General features: G+C 38.8%; 1 protein-coding gene across 1 annotated transcript in view; it reads right to left on the reverse strand.

Moving 5' to 3' along the window:
* Positions 1–699: 699 nt before the first annotated feature.
* Positions 700–25,313, reverse strand: part of LOC137024899 (NACHT, LRR and PYD domains-containing protein 3-like) — a 38,711-nt gene continuing 14,097 nt past the window's right edge. Inside the window, exons 3-8 of the mRNA XM_067392851.1 lie at positions 21,488–21,661; positions 16,385–16,558; positions 12,667–12,840; positions 5,020–5,066; positions 4,709–4,948; positions 700–980 (exon numbers count right to left, since the gene is read on the reverse strand). Of these exons, the coding sequence (XP_067248952.1) occupies positions 700–980; positions 4,709–4,948; positions 5,020–5,066; positions 12,667–12,840; positions 16,385–16,558; positions 21,488–21,661 (1,090 nt within the window). The remainder of the gene's footprint in view (positions 981–4,708; positions 4,949–5,019; positions 5,067–12,666; positions 12,841–16,384; positions 16,559–21,487; positions 21,662–25,313) is intronic.

Here is a 25,313-nt window from a genome sequence, read left to right on the forward strand (position 1 = left end):
GTTGGTCCTAGAGACTCCAAAATTGGTCAGATTTCTAGACATGACCATCACTACAAGTGTGCCAAATTTCATCATTTTCTCATGTTCCGTTGATAGGGCTGCTATAGACTCCCATTCGGGAGGAAGAATAATAATAATAAAAGGGAAAACGTACAATTACAATAGGGGCTACAGCCCCTTCGGGGCTTGGCCCCTAATAATTATTTGTGACACTACAAGAACTGAATGACTGATTTCCATCAACACAACACCATCACTTTCAACATCATGACACTCTTTCACACACACACACACACACACACACACACATACACTGATCTCACTGTCTATATAAAGATTCATTACACACATTTATTCTGACATGTTATTTCACTGACAGAAGTTCAGCTGTAGTATTAATGTAATGAAGAGAAAGTAAGAGACTCTATAACAGGGATGGACAACTCCGGTCCTGGAGGGCCAGTGTCCTGCAGAGTTTATCTCCATCCCTGATAAAAACTCACTTGCCTATAACTTTCTGCTAATCCTAAAGACCTTGATTAGCTGGTTCAGGTGAGTTTGATTAGGGTTGAAGCTAAACTCTGCTGGACACTGGCCCTCCAGGACCGGAGTTGTCCATCCCTGCTATATAACATCTCACTGTTACTGATTCATCATGAGTTTAAAGCATTATGGGTAGAATCTCTCTATTCTGTTTCATCAACACAGTTTCACTGATCCATTATAAACACTAAACCCAGGATAGAGCGGTTGAGTGAATGTGGTCTGGACTGTGTGGATGAGGCTCATTGTGTCTCCAGAGATGCTGTAGAAGGACAGAGTTCCTGCACTGTGATCCACATAGACTCCTATTCCACCGCTGATAGACTTTACTGGGAGTTCAGTCTCTATGTTATTGTGTCTGAATGAGTAACTGTAGGAAGAGCAGATCAAACTCCAGGACTGATCATTAGATCCAAACAAACACTCATTACCCACCCCTTCCTGCTGATGCTCTTATATGTCACTGATATATACACACTCTCTCTACACAACACCTGAGCATAACCATCAAATCTATCTGGATGATCAGGATACAGCTGAAGCTCTGGGTATGTGTTAGTAATCACTTTGTTCCTCTCAGACAGACAGAGGCATATATATGCTGTGCTCAGATCCAGATTGAGCTGATGGGAATCTGATGGAGAGAAAACACATCAGAATCAGGAATTATGAATCTGTCTGATATCCTGTGCAAATCATCATTATCCATTATCTAGAAAGCCCCCTCATTGTCTTCCCTGAATATTATTGTTGGTTATTATTCTGTTTATTATAATTAGGCCTTAACTGATAATTTCATTAATCAAGGATCTATTAAATTGATTATTTTAAGTGCTGTACACTTTGGTGATCTTGATATTTCTTTAAATATCTATCTGTTTCCCCAAAGGTTAAAGAGACTTGTTAAAAAATCATGTTTAATATTTTAGTGAAAGATTTTTTTAGTTTGTTCTTCCTTTTCTGGAACTCTTAAAAAGCTTTTTTACCACTGTGAATAGTTTCTTTGTAAACTTTGAATGTTGTATTAGTGAGTTTCAATCCTCCCCCTCCAGCAAACAGTCATTCACATGAAACAATCACCACAATTAGCAAATGACAATGATCAAATCAATTTTTGTTTTCAAAATCCTGCCCTACATTTTTTTCTCATTTGAGAAGTCGTTTTATGTTGTATGTCAATCTCAATTTCCATTTCATGACGAAATAAATTGTTGAAATGGTTGAAAAGATGCTGTCTCCACAAGCAGCATAAGAAGGAAGTCAATAGGCCACATCCTGAATCTAGTGCAGCACATCCTGATAAATGCATATGGAATGTGGGCGTTGAGTAGAATATTTTTTCTTTTATTGCAGACTATGGCCACGTAAACACTACAGCTAAATTCGGTTGTCCGTTCACCTTTTAGTAAACACCTTCGCGTTCTGTACACACACAGTTCAATAAAATACGAAAAATACAGGTATTACATAATACATTTACAGAAATTCTATGCAGTGTGTACGTAACCGAACTGAACAACTAGTTGTTAATGACGTTTACGTGCACCGGTGTAACGTTTGTCTCTCGTGTATGCGCGGCGAATCACTGGGAAAGCACAAGCCTATCCAGATGCTTTATGCTGAAAATCGCGATTCATGTTTGCTCACAATAATAACTCCATAAACCCGTTTGCTTTACAACCAGAAAGCTATACATTAAGATAAAGTTCTTTGGCGTAGACCCCGTCTGTAGCACACATATCCTACCCGAAATAAAGGCAGGGGTGTTGCCGACCCCTCATTGATCTCCTGCTCCAGTCGTCCTTCAGCTCGACTCACTGCAGTCTTTTCCTGATCTCTGATCCGCTGTGTGGCCTCAGAGCGGCTTCTCTCAATGGAGCGGATGAGCTCAGTGAAGATCCTCTCACTGTCCTCCACCACAGAGCACTGTTAGGATACACATCACAATCACACAGTGGCTTCAGTGAGTCTGACTGAGACTTGTCAAACTTATCTTCTTCTCCAGACTCACCTTATGAGACTCCACAGCCTCTCTCAGCTGCTGAAGATCTTTCTCTCTCTGCTGGATCCTCTGCTGGAACGACCTCTGCATCTCCTTCAGCTGGTGCTAAAGGACAAACCAATGACAGGAGAAACATCACATAAATCATCAAGTAAACAGATATGAATCCAGTATCAGTGAAGTGCTGAGATTGAGACGTTAAAGATCTTACATGATAAGGTTATAGGATCAGTCATAAATGTCAGCATTATTTCATCAAAGTCTAGTTTTATAGTGATAGTTCACCCATAAATGTAAAATGAATGTAAGTTTATACCTGTTTCTCTGTCCTCTGTGCTGCAGCTGATACAGTGTCGTGGTTTTTATGTTCATCCATCGTACACAGCACACATATACACTCAAGGATCTTGTCGTTTTTCTTGCAGATCATCTCCTGCAGTCGTCCAGTGGCTTCAGTCAGATTGTGCCTCTTTCCTTTAATCAAACTCTCATGTTGTTCAAGGTGATTCTGACAGTAAGAGTTCAGACACACCAGACAGGACTTGATGGCTTTGTGTTTTCTTCCAGTACAGACATCACACTGCACATCTCCAGCTCCAGCGTAACAGTCAGCAGGAAGTTTAATCTTCTTCAGTTTCTCCACCATTTCAGCCAGAATGGTGTTTTTAGCTAAAGCAGGTCTTGGACTGAAGGTCTGTCTGCACTGAGGACAGCTGTAGACTCTCATCTCATCCTCCTGGTGATCCCAGCAGCCTGTAATACAGATCTTACAGTAACTGTGTCCACAGTCGATGGTCACTGGATCCTTCAGGAGATCCAGACACACTGGACACATGAACTCATCCTGAGAAAATCTGGCTTCTGGTTGTCAAGCTAGCTGTCAGGATTCTAACTGTTACAACATGTGTTGTTATGGTAGTTTCAGAGCGGAAAAAGTAAGTGGATCAGTTTACCCCCAGCTGGTTCACTTTACCCCCTTGATTTCTCTGGTCTGTCTCAGTTTACCCCTAAGCTGGGGTAAAGTGAGACACAATGTGACTTTTTAAAAAACAATTTTATTTTCACTGACCTTCATCCTGAATACATTCTGATAATTTCTATGGCTAGGAAACATCCTGAATTAATGGGAAATGTGTACATTTTACTGATATATAATTTTAGCTTGCTTAGAGGGGAGCAAATGTAAAAAAATGTCTCACTTTACCCCACTCTCCCCTATTAGTTAAGTGATTTTTTTTTTTAGAAAAATTAACATGTAGCTACTGTACCTGATATATAATATACCAAATTGATTGATATTGAATCATAATCAAATTTAATTATATTTGCATGTGTCTGTCATTAAAACTGAACCTACATTATAAAATTCAGGATGCAGAGATTGAAATGCTTCATTTGATTCAGATGTTTGAAAAGTTAAATTTCACTCATCAGTAGCTCATCAAAGAGGCTGTCAGAGATTTGCAGAATCTGCAGAAGACAACAGTCAATCATCTGACTTCTAACACCAGTTTAACACAGTCAACACCATCTATCACAGGACACAGAGTAAGAAATAGGATAAGCTTTATTGACATCACTGTCTATATACAGAACAATGTAAGAAATAGAAAGCAGTAAACCTGAACAAAGCCGTCAAGTGCCATGATACTTCTCTAGACAACTCAACAATAACACACATACACAATATTTGATATTACACACAGTTCTGGACCTTTAATAAAGAACAAATCCAATTTACATGATTACATAGTCTCTGAAAGTAAATACAAAACCGGTCAGAGCTCATCCAGATGGTTAATCATGTGAGGTGACTGACTGTTTATTTCAATCAGATGTGTGTGATGTCTCTGCTGTTGCTCACAGGCTTTTTGGTCTCACACAGACACACTGAGGCATTTAAACCAACCATAAATCCAGCACAGAGAGACTCAGTGAATGTGGAGGTGAATGTGTGTAAGTGTGTGAGTGTGTGTGTGTCAGAGATGCTGTAGAAGGACACAGTGCCAGCTGGCACATCCACATAAACTCCTACTCTCCTACAGGAGCCTGAAGGCACATGGGTGTCAGTGAACTTATGGTTGTGACTGACACTGAATGTGTTAAAATGGCAGATCAGACTCCAGGAGTTTTTACTGCGCCCAAACCAACAGTCTTCACTACCTCCTTTCCTGTTGATTCCTTTATATGTCACTGATATTTCAGCATATCCACTCCATTCAGCCTCCCAGTAACAGCGTCCAGACAGACTCTCACTACACAGAACCTGAGGACACTCATCAAATCTCTCTGGATGATCAGGATATGACTGAGATTCTCTCACATGTGTCACCTTTCTATTATCCTCAGAGAGAATGAGCTGAGGGTTTGCTGTGTTTGAATCCAGAGTGAGATCACAAGCATCTGAACACAAGAAGAGAGACATTTATAACATAAAAATGTGTGTGTTTGTGTGTGTGTGTGTGTGTACGTACATTTGTATAGTCCTGCTGTAATCCTGAACTCTCCTCCATGTTCCACACTGTAAAACACACATTGTGCCACATCAGTTTAGCTCTCGTTAGCCACAGGCCCATAAAAAGAGTTGGGCAAGTTACTTCCAAAATGCAATACATTATATATTACTAGTTACTATCATTTGAAAGTAATTAGTTACATTACAATATTACTGTCTCTGAACTGTAGTGCATTACACTACTTTTGCATTACTTTCTATTGTAGCATACACAGCATGACTGTGTAGACCAGTGATTGTCCAGGGGGGCTTAGAGATAACTTGTCATTTTTGAGATAGCTTAAAATTAATTAAATCTTTCAGTTGGGACTTCCGGTTATGGCGGTGGCGTGACAAGTCGCAGATTTCAACCCTCGTGCATTAGGCTAGAATTAATCCTTCTAAACCCACTTAAGATACTTAATTTAAGTTGGTGGAATAGCTAAAGAGATTACTAAAACAATGCCGTCGAAGAAAAAGATCAAAAATAAAGAGAGATTGGAAGTGGAATCACAAATTATGCCATCCGAACCTGAAAGCCCGAGCGAGCACGAAGAGACGGAGGATGAAGGAGATGAGGCCTCAAACGAGAATCCTAGTAACGCGGAGATGATGAAGGCCTTTAAAGCAATGGAAAGACAAGTAAGCGGCAAGGTGGACGAAATTTTTTCGGCGGTCGTGGATGTCAAAGGGAGATTGACAGAGGCGGAGGAGCGAATTTCAGGGGCAGAGGACGAAATCGTCCAACTGAAGGTCAGAAATGATACGCTGGAAAAACAGATGAAATCAATGGCTGATAAGGTAATTGACTTGGAGAACAGAAGTAGGAGGGATAATCTTAGGTTGGTTTGCTTGCCGGAGAAAGAAGAGGGATCGGATGCGTGTGCTTTTCTGGAAAAGTTTCTACCAGAGACTTTGGAGTTGGGAGAAAGCGTTACGCCATTGATAATAGAAAGAGCCCATCGGTCAAAAATACGGACAAGATGGTAAAGTGCAGCCAAGGACTGTCATAATGAAGTTCCTCAATTTCAAACAGAAGGAGCATGTTCTAAAGGCTGCAAAGAGTAAGGGAGCAATTGCATACAAAGGTTCCAATCTTCGTTTTTTTCCGGTTTTGTCGGCAGAACTTCACAGGCAACAAAGAAAGTACGATGCTATCCATCAAAAATTGCGTGACAAAGGAATCAACCGACACCGAGTAATCTTTCCTGCTCGATTGCTTCTTACACATGGAGACCGTACTGTGATTATGAACAGTCCAGAAGAAGTGGAGAAATATATGCAGCAGGTCGAGGATAAGTGAACTGAGGTATCGAGTCCAGAAGAAATGGATAAAGAGATGCAACAAATTGAGAACAAGTAAACGGAGGTATTAAGGCGAGGTACTGAGGACTATATGTAAAATTGTAGTTTATTTTCTTTGTCTGTAGGTTGTATATTCGTCCAAAGTAGATATTTAATTTTGTTTTAATAAGGGTAACAAGATAAGTATTTGAAGTTTAAGTTAATTCATTTATGGTTCAGAAGAGGGCGCTTTTGCTATAATATTTGAAAAAAGAAATGACACAAAGTGAAAGTCTGACTTTATTTTAAGATAATAGTTTGAAGATATTAGGTTAATATAATGTGTATAGTTGGAAAGATGTTACTTGGAAATATAAGACTGACAGACTGTCAGCGTATTTGTGTTTTTTTTTTTTTCTCTTCTTTTCTTTGAGGTAATAGTATTTTATTGGACAAGTCATGGCTTGGTTATAATATGTGGGTATAAAAATGGATAAGAAGGTTGAAACGGTAACGATGGATAGAGGGGTTGGTGTTCATAGAACAAATAGGAGAAGACCATTTAAGAAGTCGAGTGTAGGGAAGGGGGTTACTGATACAGATGGTACCAGTGAAGCATGGAAAATGCTGGGGTAAGTTCATATTTTATGTTATTAGTTTTGTTTTAGTTATTTTAGGTTTGGCCTCGTATATTTTGGCAAATATATGGTTCAAGGTAATGAGGATGGTTAAAACAAAAAATTGGCACAGATAGGAGGGATTAAGCTTCTATCATGGAATTGCAGGGGGCTGGGGAAACTAAAAAAGATTAAATAGGTGATGACTAGAATTAAGCATATACAGGCAAATGTGGTATTCTTGCAAGAGTCACACATGACTAAGGAGGAAGTGATCAAAATTGAAAGAAGGTGGCAAGGACAAGTATTCTCGGCATGTTTTACTACACAAGCCAGAGGGGTAATTACATTAATACATAAAGCTGTGCCATTTCAAGTAAATAATGTTATTAAGGACCCAGCTGGAAGATTTGTGATTATTCAGGGAAGATTGGTAACAGAGATAATAAATTTAGTAAATATCTATGGCCCTAATAAGGATGACTCTAAATTTTATAGCAACATATTTCTGTTGGTGGCTTCATTACCAGGTCAGGTTATAATGGCGGGGGATATGAATTGTACACTTGATCCAGGAAAAGATAGATCTACGGGAGTTGATACCGCACATGTGAATTCTAGAAAACAGATTCTACATTTTATAGGAGAGCTTAAACTAGTGGATATATGGAGGCATATTAACCCAAAACAGACTGCATATTCATGCTATTCGGCAACACACCAAACTTACTCTAGAATAGACTACTTTCTTGTCAGCCCAATTGCTTTCAAAATGTATAGATTGTCAATACCTTAGTATTGTCATTTCTGATCATGCACCAGTGTCTTTGTCATATGTTGATTCAAAATTAGTTAAAGATACCCCTAAATTGCGATTCCAACAAAGTTGGCTTAAAGATGCGTCATTTGTAGAGTTCTTGGGCAATCAAATTGACAATTACTTTGAAACAAATCAATTGGAAACTTCAGCAGGAATTCGGTGGGAGGCATTTAAATGTTTTATTCGGGGACAAATTTCGGGGAAAAATCGGGGAAAGATTTTTCTAAAAGTAAAAAATCTCGACAGGAGTTACAAGATTTGGGAAAAGATTAAAGAGCTGGAAAATTAAGTATATTATAGTGATTCGATATGTGCAGATAAACATAAACAGCTATTAATGCTTCGATCTAAATATAATACACTTTCTGCAAATAAAACTGTAGCTAAGTTATTAAAGCTGAAACAAACATTTTATGATCAAGGCGAAAAGACAGGTAAAGTGTTGGTGTGGCAAATTAAAAAAAAGCAAATGGAGAGGGCGGTAGATTCGATTGTACAGTCAGATGGTAATATCATTGTTGACCCACAAGAAATTAATAATTCATTTAGTTCATATTATATGAAACTGTATAATTCTGAATGTATTTCGGGTTCAGAAATACAAAAAATTTTTTGGGATAATTTGGAGTTACCTAGTATACCAGAAGAACATAAAGATGAAATAGGAAAAGACATTAGTTTTCAAGAGGTGGTAGAGGCAATCGATCTGATGAAAGCGGGTAAGGCGGTGGGACCTGATGGTCTTCCCATAGATATATATAAAAAATTTAAAGATAAATTAGTAAGACCTATGTTAGACATGCTAGTAGAAGCCTTTGCGGAGAATAAACTTCCTATGTCTTTGAATGAAGCTATAATTATTTTATTGCCTAAATCAGGAAAACCTAACAATAAATGTGAAAATTTTTGACCTATAAGTTTACTCAACTCAGACACTAAAATCCTGAGCAAAATATTGGCAAGAAGATTAGAAACTTTAGCATCTTACGTCATAGGGATGGATCAGAATGGTTTTATGATAAATAGGCAAGGATGTCATAATGTAAGAAGAGTGCTAAATATTCTGCATCAACAAAAGGGGGAAAAAGATACTGCATTACTAGCACTAGACGCAGAAAAGGCATTTGATAGGGTGGAATGGGATTTTCTGTTTGATGTATTAATTCGGTTTGGAGTTGGAGAAAAATACTGCAAATGGGTTAAATTGTTATACCAGAATCCTTCGACAGAGGTCTTAACTAATAATTTTATATCAAAATCATTTAATATTTCTAGGGGATGTAGACAGGGATCGCCTCTTTCCCCTCTCCTTTTTCTGATGGCTATTGAACCCTTGGCAATTGCCATCAGAAAAGAAAGTGATATAAAAGGTATAGAAATGTTTGGCAGTGAACATAAAATAGCGCTATTTGCAGACGACGTTATATTATTTTTAAAGAAATTAGACTTAACCATTCCGGCTTTAATTCAAATTATAGAGACATTTGGGAAAATCTTTTATATTTGCCATTTGATAGGGGTGGGCTTCAATGCCCTAATTTTAAATGGTATTATACTGCTGCCCAGTGAAGATCTATTATGTTTTTCTTCTCAACATCTAATGAACAACCTGTATGGGTAGAAATGGAAAAAAACCTCTATTCCGAATAAAATACCCTTGGAATCATATTTATATGATTTGGATCGTAAAATTCTACAGAAAATGAAGGGTAAGGTTACGAATCCAACGGTTTTAAATATGGTAAGGGTATGGTATGAGACGCAGAGATATTTGAATATCTCCTATACAAGTGAGATATCTCGCTACTGTCCAATATGGGGAAATCCTAAGTTTAGTCCCGGAAAAGTAGATGTAGGTTTTAAGACATGGGCAGAAAAAGGTATTAAAAGTATAAAAGATTTATATAAGGAAGACAATCTTATGTCATTTCAAGAATTGAGTAATACATTTGATATACCTAAAAGTCATTTTTTTAGGTACTTACAGATAAGAAGTTTCATTTTATCGTTTCAAAAAAGTACTGGAAATATACCACCATTATCAGTTTTGGAAAGAGTAGTCACCAAAGATTGTTATGATAAAGGTCGGATTTCACTTCTGTATAATATGTTGGTAGAGGGCCCCCCGGAGTCTTCTAGCTCTCGTTTAGGAGCATGGAGTAAGGATCTTAACGAGGAGATCACACCAGATGAATGGAGTGAGATTTGTCAAGATGCTCAAGTACAAACAGTCAATACAAGATTAAAGTTGTTACAATATAATTGGCTTATGCGAGTATACATAACTCCGGTATTATCAAACAAATTTAATGAAAATATACCAGATACATGTCCCAAGTGTAAGGTTTGTAAAGGCACCTATTTCCATTGTATATGGGAATGTGAAGAAATATCGAAATTCTGGAAAGAAGTGCATAATATGATTGGTAAAATAATAAATGTGAGTCTTCCTTTTGGACCAAGGATTTTTCTAATGCATTTGTATCCTAAGCTTAAGTCAAAGGAATGTATCTTTATTTCTATGTGTATCTTGCAAGCTAAACGCCTCATTGCATTACAATGGAAAAGTCTAGAACCACCCAGCATAAAAAGGTGGCTCAGGGAGATGGTACTGAATATGTCAACGGAGAAAATAACATATATTATTAAAGGAAAGGGTAAGACTTTTGAAGATGTTTGGAATCCCTTTAGATCCTTCATAGAGAAGGAGGATAGTGACATGTTTAAGGAGACAATTGAAGATATGTGAGATTATAGGATGTATTTGTATTAGGAGGCCTTAATAGTTTGTATGCGTTTTTTTTTTTTTTTGTGTGTGTGTGTGTTTTAATTCATTAGTCTTGTTGATGTGAGTCCTGTACAAATTGAGATATGCTAAGTTGTAACGATGCGAAGACATCAATATGTGTCTATACTGCATTTTGTATTTTTGTTCCTGGAGTGTGTGTAATACATGTTGTTAAAAAGTTAATAAAAAAAAAAATCTTTCAGTTGTATAAAGAAAACTGTTCATTTCTTGTCTATTACCATCCACTGCAACTTATACCGATGACGGAAATAAGTGCAGTTATAATAGCAAAATATATGGTCTTCCTAAATTGGTGACCCTACTTATTTGGCAAAATATCTGGCTATAAAGTTAATATCCAGAAAGGTGAATTAATGCCTGTTGGTGATGGGGTCAGCCTGTTATCTTGCCTTTTATCTACGCTCAGTTCCCTTCAAAAATAGCATTAAAAAACTGAATGTACCTTGGAGTTTGGGTTACACATAATTATAAAGATTTGTATGGGGCCAACTGTCCACCTCTCTTATCTAATCTAAAACAAGATTTTGACCAATGGGACCACCGCCCTCTCTCAGTGGGTGGAAGAATTAATACAGTAAAGATGAGTGTACAGCCCAAGTTTTTGTATATCTTTCAGTGCCTTTGTTTTTATAACAAAATCTTCTCCAAATTAAATAATCAGATATCAACCTTTATTTGGAACAAAAACAAAACAAAAAACAAACAAACAAACAAACAAACAAACAAAAAAACACCAAGAATTAAAGGAAGCACACCTTGTACAGAAGGAGGGATGGCACTTCCAAATTTCATGTATTATTATTAGGCAGCCAACATAAGAGCATTGCTGTTCTGGCTAAGGAATGACATCACTGCCCCTGCCTGGACAACTCTGGAGGGGGCTTCGGTTGAGTCCACCTCTCTAGCAGCTTTAATGTGTTCTAAAATATCATTCACACAGCCAATCTCTAGCTTGACTTCTAATCCAATTGTTATACATTCAGTTAAAATTTGGAATCAGATCAGACGATTGTTTTTCCCTAAAGACTTATCACAGGCTGCACCAATTGCTAAAAATTACATGTTTGCTCCATTAATGATGGATGATGCTTTTAAGGTTTGGGCTAGAAAGGGTTTGGTCTTAATCCCTGGACTTTATATTGTTTTAAATTTTGCATCCTTCGAACAGTTGGTACAGAAATTTGACATTCCCAAATAACATTTCTATGAGTATTTGCAACTTCGTAATTTCTCCCATCATGCCATCCGATCTCTTTATTAGACTAAATTTTTAAATGTAAATCAGTCCTAAAACAGGCTGTAAGCAGGATCTATGAATTACTCAGCATGTATGATTCAACACCTTTAGATTCACTTAAAAATAATTGGGAGGCAGATTTAGGCCAACTAATCTCAGAGGAAATCTGGCACAAAATAATACAGGGAATTTTTTCATCATCCATTTGCCTTAGACATTAAAGCTAACATAGTTCCCACATTTGATAGATTCAGGCAGGCACCTGCAACTCTACTGCATATGTTTTAGATATGTCCAAGACTTTACATGTTCTGGACTAATATTTTGAGACCTTCTCTGGGCTATTTATATGTATATAGAGGTAGTAGAGCATCCCCATTTATTGCATTGTATGGAGTGGCCCCAGAAAACACTAGTTTTTACTGAATGTAAAATTAAAATATTGATCTTCTGTTCTCCTCTGGCTAGAAGACTGATACTGATTAAATGGAAAGACCCTTTTCCATCTTCATTTAGTCACAGGATAAGAGAAGTCATCTACCATCTTAAGTTGGAGAAAATTAGGTATACAGTCAGAGGGTCTACTGGAGCATTTTATAATATATGGTAACCTTATTTAAATTTTGTTAAGGGAATGAAAGCAGACAATATGACATTGTAAAAGAAAGAGGGAGGGGAATATTTCTCATATGTCATGTTTATTATTATTATTTCTTTATGGATGTCTGATCATGTATAGTATCTTTATGTTTATGTATTTGGGGGATGGGGAGTTTAATTTTGTTTTGTATATCTTTGTTCTTTCTGTATAATTTGAAAACAAATAAAAAATAAATGTGATGTAATAAAATTCTCCCGGCTCAACATACTTGGGTGTGCAGTTTGAATGGGTGCATGCATCAGAGAGCAGCTTGACTCCTGATTCTCCCAGGTGATTGTAGCTCAGATCCAGCTCTCTCAGTTGTGAGGGGTTTGAACTCAGCGCAGACGACACATAATGACAGCTTTCCTCTGTTACCATACAGCCAGACAATCTACAAACACATAGCAACAGTCCACATTACATTAATTTGCCAATCAGACACCACTATCAAACTGTAACCTCAGACTGTAATCAAACTGTAAATACAGACTTTTGGCCACTTTTTACACAACAAAATCACTAGTGTTAAATGTACACTGCTAGGTGTATATATATTTGTCTCACCCACAGGTGTTAAAACCTAACACAGAGGCAGTGTAGGATCAACCCTTTACCCTTTTACCCGTTAAATGTTAAATTGTTCATCCAGTGAATTAAATCAATTAGGCTCACTTTACAAGTGATGACACCTGCTATTAATGAACAGAGTCTACTGAACGTAAAAGGAAAAACAAAAAAAGAACAAGACAGAATAAGACTTACAGTGGACCGATTTACTTCGGTTTGATTCAAGACTAGTTGCAAATGATTTTTTGTCCAAAAAATCATTTATTTTGTGGTGTCATGATTATTTAACTGCTTCTGATTGAGACTGAGCATCCCCGGACTTAAATCTTGGATCGGGCTGCCTCTGACGTGATACCCTCATAGCCAATAAGTGTGAGCAGGCATCACCTACCAGATGTTGCATGTTTCTTTAGCTGAAACTTGGCAGCCAAAAAACTAAAAAAAAAAGAGTATTGAAAAAGATCACCCATATTTTTTTTTTTTTTTTTTAGTTTTTTACTTTAAAGTAGAATGCATGGCAGGAGAGTGTGTAGCTGCAAAAGAGCAACAGTGCACTTTTGTTTTATATTCTTCATTTTTTTTTATAATCATTTAAACTTGTTAAACCATTTGTTTAGTTTGTCATTTGATTTATTTATTATTTAATCATTTATTATTCATTTGTCATATTATGTTTTTATTTTTCATATTACTTATTTCCTTGCTCTTGAAATGCATGCTTTTGTTGTTTAATCTATTGATTGTGGGATTTTATGAGATGTAAAATGTGTGTCTTCATCAATAAAAGATAAGAGGAATATGGTAATTTGAAGATTTTATAGGTTGTTGTGAAGCAGCCACCTGTTGTATTTGTGCTGGTCAGATGAAGTCTAAGCATTTAAATATACAACTAAGATTATTCAATAACCTTGCTAATTTTTATTATCATCACTTTCTCAGTCAACCTCTTGGCTGATGTAAGACTGTTAATACAGTTTTGAGTACCAGACAAGACTAGCCGTTGACAGGTTGGATGGATATTGAAAGACTGGAGCAAAGCTGTCTAGACTCAAAGAGGGCTACACTGTGAATTAATAAAATGACTTCTGTAAATTAGCACTTGAACTTTCTCTTCAACATTAGTGTCCTCATCCTAGATGCAATCACACTGAGTCAATCTCATCCCCCTCATTTCTCTTCACACGCTGAGATCACCTGAAATTCATCCAGAAATCAATATGGTTTAATTTGAACAATTATCACACAACACTATACATGACTTAAATGTCTCAATGTGACTGGTTCAAAGGTCTCATCCGCACAGAAGTAAACCAAAAGGTAATAAAGGTTTTAAAAGTTTAGAGATAATCTTGCTTACAAAGGATGGTGGATCCTCTGCCAAGGTTTTTATTCAAATTACCTTCTGTCCCCAAAAGGTGTAAATTACCCAGGTCTGGGACCTTTATTATTGCAAGTTCCTATTGTAAGTTCCTGTCTCACTTTGGGGGATGTTTTGTCTTGGTCTGAGTATTTAAAGAATATTGCAAAGGGTTCAAGGTGAATTTTAGTCAGATCAACATAAAATTCTGAGTGTCCTCCAGACACTCCTCATTGTGTATTTTTCTAATGTCAGGTATGTATATTTTAATTATTTCTGAGCATTTGTGTTACAGTACAGAAGGGTCGGAGACAGATGAATAAAAGCAACAGGTATTTACTGACAACCAGCAGAGTTAAGCAGGAATGCAGGTGAGTAATGGGTAATATTATAGTTGAATAGTGAATGGTAGATGAGTGATACTGTCCTTTGTGTTGCAGTGACGATGATCCTGGGTGATTGGCGAATGGCTTGAAGAGGCAGAGCAATGGAGATGACAGACAACTCACATGAAGACTGGAGACACAGGAGACTTGGAAACGCTGGAGACAGGTAAGTAGATTGACTGGAGTCCTTGAGGTAAGCATTAAGGTAAGGCTTGATGCGAATGAGACTGGACAGTGACTGTGAGTGTCTTCTAACTGGTGCGTGATTAGAGTGCTGATTGAGTGCAGGTGCGTGTGATCAGTACTCTGGTGAGGGAGTGCGCTGTGATTGGATGGTGTTGGAGCCTGGCATGTCTGTGAAAATTTGATGTTATTGTTATGATTTTCTTTGAATTGATTATGTAATTGGCATGATACATTTACCAGAGTAATAATAAATTGTTACATTTGAATTTATTCTGACTTACTCTTAAATCATTGACTTTAGTAGATTACATTGCATCCATTTGGGGTTAAGTACATACTATGCATACTAGGTTAGATGCAACATTGGGCACATCAGGTGAGATTCTAAATTTCCGACTGTCTGCTCAACTTTAGTTAAGTTGTTATACAGTCACATTCACAATAGGGGCTAGTTAAAAATACTATTAAAATAATAGAAAGCATTGGGGCGGCATTATTTTATAGTACTATCTATAAACTCTGGTTGCTGTTTCAGCTTTATTCAAGTTGTTATATAGTTAACTATAGAGGATAGATAAAAATACAGTTGAGATAATAACAAGCATTAGGTGGTATACTTCATAGTACTAGACATAACCTCTTATTATAGTTTGGGTTTTAATTAAGTTGTTATATAGGTAATTGTAGGGGTTAAACAGAACTGTTATTTATATAACCTCTGGATAAATTATTGGACTGGCGAGTCTGTGACATTGGATCCACTTAAAAGAACAGCTGGTGCGAGATCCTAAGTGACACTAGTAACAGAACGAATGAGTACAGGAAGAGTAAAGAGTTAAATAGATTAATCAAATGTGTAGTTAAACTGTTATACATATTACCAATAATCAATTAGCATTCTAACCTAAATTTGAGGTTGTGATAAAATGGAGTCAGATAAAAGTAAATTGGAATTAAACTATTGTGCTATACTGAAAAGACCAAACGTGCAGGAAACCGTCGTTTGGCCAAATTGGGTGGGCTTTACAATATCTGGTGCTGGATCTAAAATTTCTGACATAGATACTTGATCTAACAGTATATTTCTATAATTACATCACAACCATTGCAATTTAAATAATTACACTAAGCCATTTACATGCCAGAGTAGTAATAATTTTAGATTCTGGCTGTGATGCTCAGGTGGTCCTGCACAAACTCACTAGATGGTGCTGCTATCTTGTGCAGTGCTATTGGAAGCAATCCATGCATGAGTTGAACCGAATTAAACAATGAATGTGGAATTCCATATGAATATGGACTGGAATAAAAACGCAACCCTGCAAATGTTTTCGTCTCTTGTTTTGGAACTCAATGAAGAGCAGATGCCACATTTGTTTACAAAATTGAATGGTTATTTATTATAATATATTATTTTTAATTGTATGAAATCCATTTACCTCAGTATCTGCAGCTGACAGTTTGGACTCTTCAGTCCATCAGAAAGAAGCTTCACTCCTGAATCCTGCAAGTCATTTTTACTCAGGTCCAGCTCTTTCAGATGAGAGTTTGATGATTGCAGAACTGAAGACAAACTCTCACAAGACTGTGTAGTGAGATTACATATGGAAAATCTGAACAAAAACAATGTAATTGCATGAAGAATAAAACTTATATTTATTTTTATTTAATTTTATATTATTTTATTATATAATTCATGTTAAAAAAATCTAATTAGAGTATTTGAACTGTAACCTCAGTATCTCCAGCTGACATTTTGGACTCTTCAGTCCATCAGAAAGAAGCTTCACACCAGAATCATAGAGGTCATTGTTACTCAGGTCCAGCTCTCTCAGGACGTTTAAGAATTGTAAAACTGAAGACAAACTTTCACAGCAATGACCAGTGAGATTACAGCTTTGTAGCCTGTGTTGAAAACAAACAGTGATATAATGTATTTATCAAGTAGGGTTTATAATTTGGAGAGCACAAATCCACATCTCAGTGTAAATTAAATTAATACTCAGTGGTGTGGATACATATATGAATATAGAGCAGTAAAGTAAACCTGAAGTTAATGAGATAACAAGAGCAGCTTACGGTGTCGGGTGGACGGGCCCTACTGGCCAATAAACTAGCAACAGCCAAAATTTGGAACGACCGATCGGTAGGGCTCTCGCAACATTCGACAGGAGACCAAGGCTCACAGCATCAGATGAGTAAAGCCCTATCGGCCAAAGAGAGTTAGGTGGGGAAGGCTCTGGCGCCTAGGCTGAGATCGCTGAGCCTGAGCACCAGGAAAAGCCGTGGTATCTGGCTGAGTGAAGGGAGGAAGAGTGGAGCCTGGTGGGCTGATGCTCATCTTTTAGCGTGTAAATCAAAAACATGATGCAGAGGAGATCCTATAAGAAAACGTGGACTTGCAGGGTTAAACGCATCTTGAAGTTTAAGTGGCTGAGCAAAGATTTTTTTAAGATTTGACAGTTTGAATATTTAGAAGAGTTTAGCCTCTCTAGGAAGGTGGGTGCAGCCAGAAATATCCAATCAATTTTTCCTTGTGCAGTGAGGCCTGGTAATTAACTGTATCCAAGTTAAATGCCCAGAATTCAATGGACGTGGCAGGACCCGTGGTTTTATCCTGGACAATTGGAATCCCAAGTTCATTAGAAACCCTGTGTCATATAACACTGATCATCCTTGAGAGGTTTCTACAACATGATTGGAGTCCACCTGTGGTAAATTCAGTTGATTGGACATGATTTGGAAAGGCATACACCTGTCTATATAAGGTCCCTCAGTTAACAGTGCATGTCAGAGCACAAACCAAGCCATGAAGTCCAAGGAATTGTCCATAGACCTCTGAGACAGTATTATATTGAGGCACAGATCTAGGGAAGGGTACAGAAAAAATTCTGCAGCATTGAAGGTCCCAATGAGCAAAGAGGCCTCCATCATCTGTAAATGAAAGAAGTTTGGAACCACCTTCCTAGAGCCAATGAGCAATCGGAAGGGCCTTAGTCAGGAAGATGACAAAGAATCTGATGTTCACTCTTGACAGAGCTCCAGCATTTCTCTGTGTAGAGAGGAAAAACTTCCAGAAGAACAACTCCACCAATCAGGCCTGTATGGTAGAGTGGCCAGACAGAAGCCACTCCTCAGTAAAAGGCAAATGACAGCCCACCTGGATTTTGCCAAAAGGCACCTGAAGGACTCTCAGACCATGAGAAACAAAATTTTATGCTCTGATGAAACAAAGATTAAACTCTTTGGCCTGAATAGCAAGCATCACGTCTAGAGAAAACCAGGCACCGCTCATCACCTGGCCAATACCATCCCTACAGTGAAGCATGGTGGTGCAGCATCATGCTGTGGGGATGTTTTTCAATGGCAGGAACTGGGAGACTAGTCAGGATTGAGGGAAAGATGAATGCAGCAATGTACAGAGACATCCTTGATGAAAACCTGCTCCAGAGTGCTCTGGACCTCAGACTAAGGTGAAGGTTCATCTTTCAACAGGACAACGACCCTAAGTACACAGCCAGGATAACAAAGGATTGGCAATGGGACAACTATGTGAATGTCCTTGAGTGGCCCAGCCAGAGCCCACACTTGAACCCGATTGATCCCTGGAGAGATCTGAAAATGGCTGTTAAGCATCGCTCCCTATCCAACCTGATAGAGGTTGAGAGGTTCTGCAAAGAATGAGAGAAACTGCCCAAAAATAGGTGTGCCAAGCTTGTAGCATCATACTCAAAAAGACTTGAGGCTGTATTGGTGCCAAAGGTGCTTCAACAAAGTATTTAGCAAAGGCTGTGAATTCTCATGTACATGCAATTTTTTTCCCATTTTTTATTTTTATCAATTTTTGTTTGTTGTAAATAAGATATAGATGAAGTGGGATTTATTTGAATGCATTAGTGAGAATGAATGTGTGTATGAAATTGTCCTACCAGTTTGTACAGTGTCCCTTTAACAATAGTGTAGCTGGGTTTAAGTTACTTGAAAACAGAAACACATATATGTTATATAACTTTCAGTTTCTGGTTAATTTTGTTGATGAATCGCAGGAAAGCGCTGACAATAAGTTCTTATTAATGATTCTGTGTGCTACTGTGCTTGCGGTCTAACTGCACGTAATGTGCAAGCTGCTGTTTGTAAGCATGCGTTTAAGCTATAAGGAAGTAGCGCGTTAGCTAAGAATGGCAAATCCCTTGTAAGAAAACGGTTTAAAATGTGTATTTTCTCTGATTGAAGTTGAGTATCCAGATAAACTGTGCTCATGATTTAGTGACTGAAGCGAAATTCAACCAGGGGCAGAAAATGAAAAGGATTTGAGCTGTGCTCTTATGTTTTTGTGCCAGAGGGGGTGGAGAGTGGGAGCTGGCTGAAACTGAATCTGTGGCCCGAGTTGCAAGCTTGGCACTCTATGGGCCTTAATAGTCACATGATTGAGTGGTCTGGAGTAGAGAAAGACGGGGAAAGGGATTGTGGATGTTTTGGCCATAGTGGTGGTAGGCCTTGGCATGCTGGGACCGATTTGTTTGGGCTGACGCCTGCAAGATAACGCCAAGTGATCGGGGGTGGTGCTAGGTCTTTAAACAACAGGATTGCAGTAAAGATTTCTTGAGCACAAAAGATTTTTTATTGAAAGGCGAGAGCTCGATTTCAGATATGTTGGGAACATGGGGTGGGGCCTAATGCTGATAAACTGTCAAACGAACAGAGGTAAGTCTTCTGTATAAGTCTTCTGGAGTCTCTCATTGTTATATAAGTATTAATACATAACTTTCACAGCCACAAAACATTTTTTTTGTTTTGTTTGGATAAATGGTGAAAGATACAACATAGACGTATTGGCAACATTTAAACGTGAACATATTACACTTACAGCAGTCCTCTCTGATGATATATAATAATTCTGTATCAGGTACAGAGCAGAATTTAAGTTATTAATCAACAAAAATGGTATTCCACTTCACTTCCCTTCAAGGTATATTGCAATCTGTGATGAGCTAATGAGCTATCATATCACTGCCATAAAACATATTGTTTCAAGCTTTTTGAGGTGGCAATTTTTAAATTCATAACGACTGCACAATTTGTTTACGGTTGCTGTTGAGGATGGAGATAAAGATCGCTGGTTAATGATTAAATGATTACAGAAATGTTATTCATTTTAAGGTTTTAAAGTGTAATTTGGTTAACATAATTCTTTGAAATGAGTTGTGAAAGTCACAAACAGAGCAAAATGTTACTATGTTACGATACTATCATGTTTCTTTGGAAGTATGAATAAGCGCAGAGAGAAAGTATTTGCATGCACGTGTATCTGCGTGTATAAAAACAAACACAAAAATGACCGATTTGAATGAGAAAACTGCATGACTGTGGCGAGGGGGGCGTGGTTCAGCGAAGTCTGCAGTGGGAGAGAGAGTCGGGAGATGCATGGTGAGTGAGCGGGTTAAATGCAAATAACGAACACCTGTTTCCTGTTTCAGTAATTAGCGTGGAGACAGGATAAAATGCCAGGAGAAGCAGGAGTGAGTGAGAGAGAGAGGGACTGCTGACTGAGAAACGCCTGAAGCTGCTTGGAACGTTTACACTGGAGTGAAAGTTATTGTTGTGACATTTTTTCTGTTTATGTGCTGATGCACTGACTTCTGTTGGAGATTGAATAATCTGAATAAAGCCTCAGTCAGCAGTCAAAGCTGACCCTGTCCTCTTCATTCCCTAAGAACTTTGAACTTTATTACAATGACTTTGACATAACATGAACCAAAAATGAGGATAAAACAGTTTCACATCAAATAAGTTATTGCAATTTATGTTTTCAAACATGTCTCTATGCAGTGAACTGGTGCAATCAAATGTAACTTGTTCAGTGAGTACAGTCACAGGACTGCTCTGTTTGGTTGTTTTATATATATATATATATATATATATATATTTTTTTTTTTTTTTTTTTTTTTTTTTATTCTGGGAATTTTATCCATTCTCAGTCAAAATAAATGTAAAATTGACACTTTAAATGAGCTAAACTGAAACTTCAAGTTGTCCTGTTTAAAATGATATATGACACTTGATGCTGACTGCTAGAATAGGTTAGAAAACCAGAGAAAGGTGCAGGCAAGTCAGGAGCTCCAAAAATGCTCTAGGTCTTTAAGGGTTAATGCTTAACTAATGCATTATTCTGGACCCTCAAAATAAAGTGTTACCAAAAAAAAAAAAAACAAAAACAGCCAAATGGCAATTAAAATAATTTCATATTTTTCATATAATTTTGGATGCTGGCTGAGATGCTATGGGTGTCCTGCACACACCCACTAGATGGTGCTGCTAGCTTGTGCTGTTGAAAGCAATCCATGCATGAATTGAATTACACTGAATGTTTGCATTTATGCAGTCCACATGGTACATAATTCTCAGACTGGAAAATACAGTCCATCTGTATGAATATGGAAAAAAACTGCAACCATGTCTCTTGTTCGTTAACATTCAAAGAACAGATGCCACATTTGGTTCATTATAATATATATTTTTTAATTGTATGAAAAACCATTTACCTCAGTATCTGCAGCTGGAAGTTTGGACTCTTCAGTCCATCAGAAAGAAGTTTCACTCCTAAATCCTGCAGGTCGTTGTTACTCAGGTCCAGCTCTCTCAGACAGGAGTTTGAGGATTGCAGAACTGAAGACAAACTCTCACAAGACTGTGCAGTGAGATTACATACGGGAAATCTGAATAAAAAAAAACGTCTCAGGTTACGTATGTAACCATAGTTTCCTGAGAACCAGGGAACGAGACTCTGCGTTAAACACGCAATGGGGAACATCACACGTGACCCGGTGTCTGAAAGCCAACTATCCAACAACTCCAATCCCTAATAGCCGGCGACAGCCTATGACGTAATACGGCATGACCCGGATGTATAAAGGAGTGCCTGGAGAAGCAGTTATTATCCCTCGTCTTGAGGGACTGTTCTGCAGGCAGGCAACCCGAAGCATGGCAAGGAAACGCAGAGTCTCGTTCCCTGGTTCTCAGGGAACTATGGTTACATACGTAACCTGAGACATTCCCTTTCGAAAGGGAACTTCAACTCTGCGTTGAACACGCAATGGGGAACGAAATACCCACACCGCCATGCTTGCGGAGAGTGCATGCCAAATAATATGGCTGACAAACGTTGAGCAGTTTCGAAGGAAACGCTTAGCAGCTCATCCTCGGGTCACACCAGGCTGTCAGTGACAGCATTCCCTTTGGCCAACAGCCCAAGCTGAGCCTCAAGAAGGCCTTCCGCAGAAGGCCTACCAAGGCCTCTTAAGGCATCTGGAACCAACTTTTCAGAAGAGAAAGTGGTCCCTTTAAGGGAATGTGGCCAGAGAACTGAAGGAACCCCGGCCAGTCACTAGAGGGGAACGAAGTCACCCTCAATGCCAACAGGGAGGCCGACCTGGTCTATCATAGGACAAACTTAGTCTTAGTCAACCCTGTCTGAGTACAGAATTTCCATAACACATTCTTCATGGAAGAAAGCAGGTAAGAGTGACTGCAGAAAGGCAGGAGCAACTCAGACCAACGTGTAAAGATGGGCATCCTGGAGAGCAGAACTCAGCTGAGTGCTATGAACCCTCGTATTGAGGGGAGTATAATCCACTCATCCTAGGATCTACTCAGCGCTTAATTAACGCACTGAGGATGCTGTGCGCTAAACACCTGTTCATACAGGGGAGCACAAACCAACCTAGGGCTGAGTCTTAGGAGGAGGCCTGATTAAGGCCTACCACCATGATCAGCTTAGGGAGCTAAGGACTATTACATACATAACCCAAAAGGGAAGTACAGAGCTAACAGGCAGACCATGCAATGGGCACATACTTATGGAGGCTGGAGAGGGGCCTACAACATGATATTAGCTATATGTGAAACAGAAGTATATTCAGAAAGTGGCCTGGAGGGGCCACCCTGAACACCTGTCTTGCTGGGGCAGACAGACAACCTCAATGGCAGCATAAGAGTGCTGCAAAGTACCCGCATGACAATCCACCTAACACAATCCGACGAGCAGTGTACACAGTAAAAGCACCTTTTACTCTTTCAAGCAAGAGGAGTACAGCGTACGCCAACACGTATTAAGGAAGACCTGGAAGGGCCTATAACCTCAGCAGACACGTGGCATCAGCTCGTGGCAGTGTTTAGGCACCAAGAATGATAAACAACCGGACTGAAGGAGGTTGGAGAAGTGTCTACACAGAAGTGTACACAGAAAATTCTCAAAGAGAAATATACATAAACATATACCAGTGTGTTCAAAAAGGCGGCCCATAGGGCCTAGCAACCTCTAAGACACACGGTGTAAGTCTTGTGGCCGTTTCAAGGAGCATAAAAGATCCACCCTAGGCGTTAGGTGGCTCTTAGCTCAACTAGAGTAGAATCAGACTCAGGGAGGCAGATGTAGGTTAAACCAAACCTTAGTAAGGTTTCATTACCATAATCAACCTGAGGGGCCAGCCACTCAACATACTCGGTAAAAGCACCCTGTTACTCTCACAGCAAGAGGAGTACATAACTGAACTCCACATGCTACACCGGAGGCCGAAGTAGGCCTACCTTAGTAAACACGTGGCATCAGCAAGTGGCTATCAAAACCATTTCATCCAAAAAAGGCAGTGTATTAGAGATTTCCAAAGAGGGAATACATGAAAACGCTGCCAAACATCACGAACAGGCCAGTTTAGGGCCCATCCGTTTCAGCGATGGGGCGTGGCCAATGGTGGCATGGTTTCCCAGGCATCCTGCCAGCAAGTCAGCTAAAAAATTAGGCCTAAAGGGGCCTACCATTTCAACAACAAGCTGCGTTCAGCCTGTTTGCAGAATAAAAACACAAGCTGTGCCAACATGTGAACTAAAAAGGAGGCCTGAAGGGGGCCTACCGATTCAATGACACGTGGCTTTAGCTTGTATCCAACGAGCAGCTCGTTTTAGGGTTCTAGGAGCAAAAAATAGAACCAACCTAGATACTAGGTAGCTATTTAGCTCAACTAGCTTAGAAACCCAGACTCAAGGAGGCTGATGTAGTTAAAACCAATCCTCAGTAATGTTTTACCACAAAAACTCACCCCTGAGAGGTCAGCCACTCAGAAGAGTACTCGGAAAAAGCACCTTTTTACTCTCAAAGCGAGAGGAGTACCTCCAACATGCTGCACAGGAAGCCCATAGGGCCTACCTTAGTAAACACGTGGCATCAGCAAGTGGTGACCATAACCATACCAACCATCAGGCCATGCATTCAAAGATTTAGTTTCTAAAAGGAAATGCATATTACACCACATACTCCACGAGAGGCCTGCTTAAGGCCTACTCAATAGAGGTGGGGCGTGGCCGATGATGGTATTGTACTCACAGGTATCCTGCCAACAAGTCAGCTAAAAAGGAGGCCTTGTGGGGTCTACAATCTCAGCAACAAGTGGCATTCAGCCTGTTTGCAGAATAAAACACAAACTGTGCCATCATGTGAACTAGAAAGGAGGCCTGTTGGGGCCTACCGTTCCAATGACATGTGGCCTCAGCTCGTGAAATAATGCAAAATATGTGAGCAAACTATGATCAGCTAACAGCACTTGTAGAAGTACAATTGCTAACTAGGAAAGGGCTAATTAACCATAAGCCTACAATCAAAGTTATATGCAATATATCTGTTAACAAGATCACAAAAAGGGAGCTAATAGAAACCAGCTTTTCTCAAAAAGTGGTTCTATACTACCCTGAGTATACAATCCAACAGGTGATGCACTCAGTAACACCAATAAACCTACTAATGGGGAATATTAGGTCATCAATGTCTCTAATACCGGCTAATGAAAAGCCTGCTATTATGAGAACAGGTGCTGACCTGTGGCAGCATAAGTGAGCTCACATACAATGTAGGGCAAAAGTCTAGAACTTCAAAGCAAACACAACACTTGATGTATATGCTATTTTCACAGAGGAAAATAATTTTCTCCATACAGATTCTCAAATCCATAGGGGACGGATGCTAAACACTAGCAACATCAACTCAAACTTGATTAAAGAAAACATGTTGCTCAGTGGAAAAAACACATTTTCCATAGCATAAAAGTTCTAGAAAGTGGGGCCTAGCACACACAGCATGACTTATCTACGCAAAGATAAGGGCCTACCACCTGAGATAACAGCCTCAGGAAGCCTAAAAGCCTAAAAACAGTCTACAACCTAACTCAAAAATTGCACTTACATAGCAAAGGGATAATGGGCGTAAGGCCTAACAACTCCCTCGGGAGAAGGCCAGAACTAGGAATTATACAACCTGACAAGGGAAGTATACATAGGTTTAAAATATTTAAATAACACACCTAACATAGCTCTAGCCTG

Source organism: Chanodichthys erythropterus, chromosome 8 (genome assembly GCF_024489055.1).
Source record: "Chanodichthys erythropterus isolate Z2021 chromosome 8, ASM2448905v1, whole genome shotgun sequence".
Classification (NCBI taxonomy): domain Eukaryota; kingdom Metazoa; phylum Chordata; class Actinopteri; order Cypriniformes; family Xenocyprididae; genus Chanodichthys; species Chanodichthys erythropterus.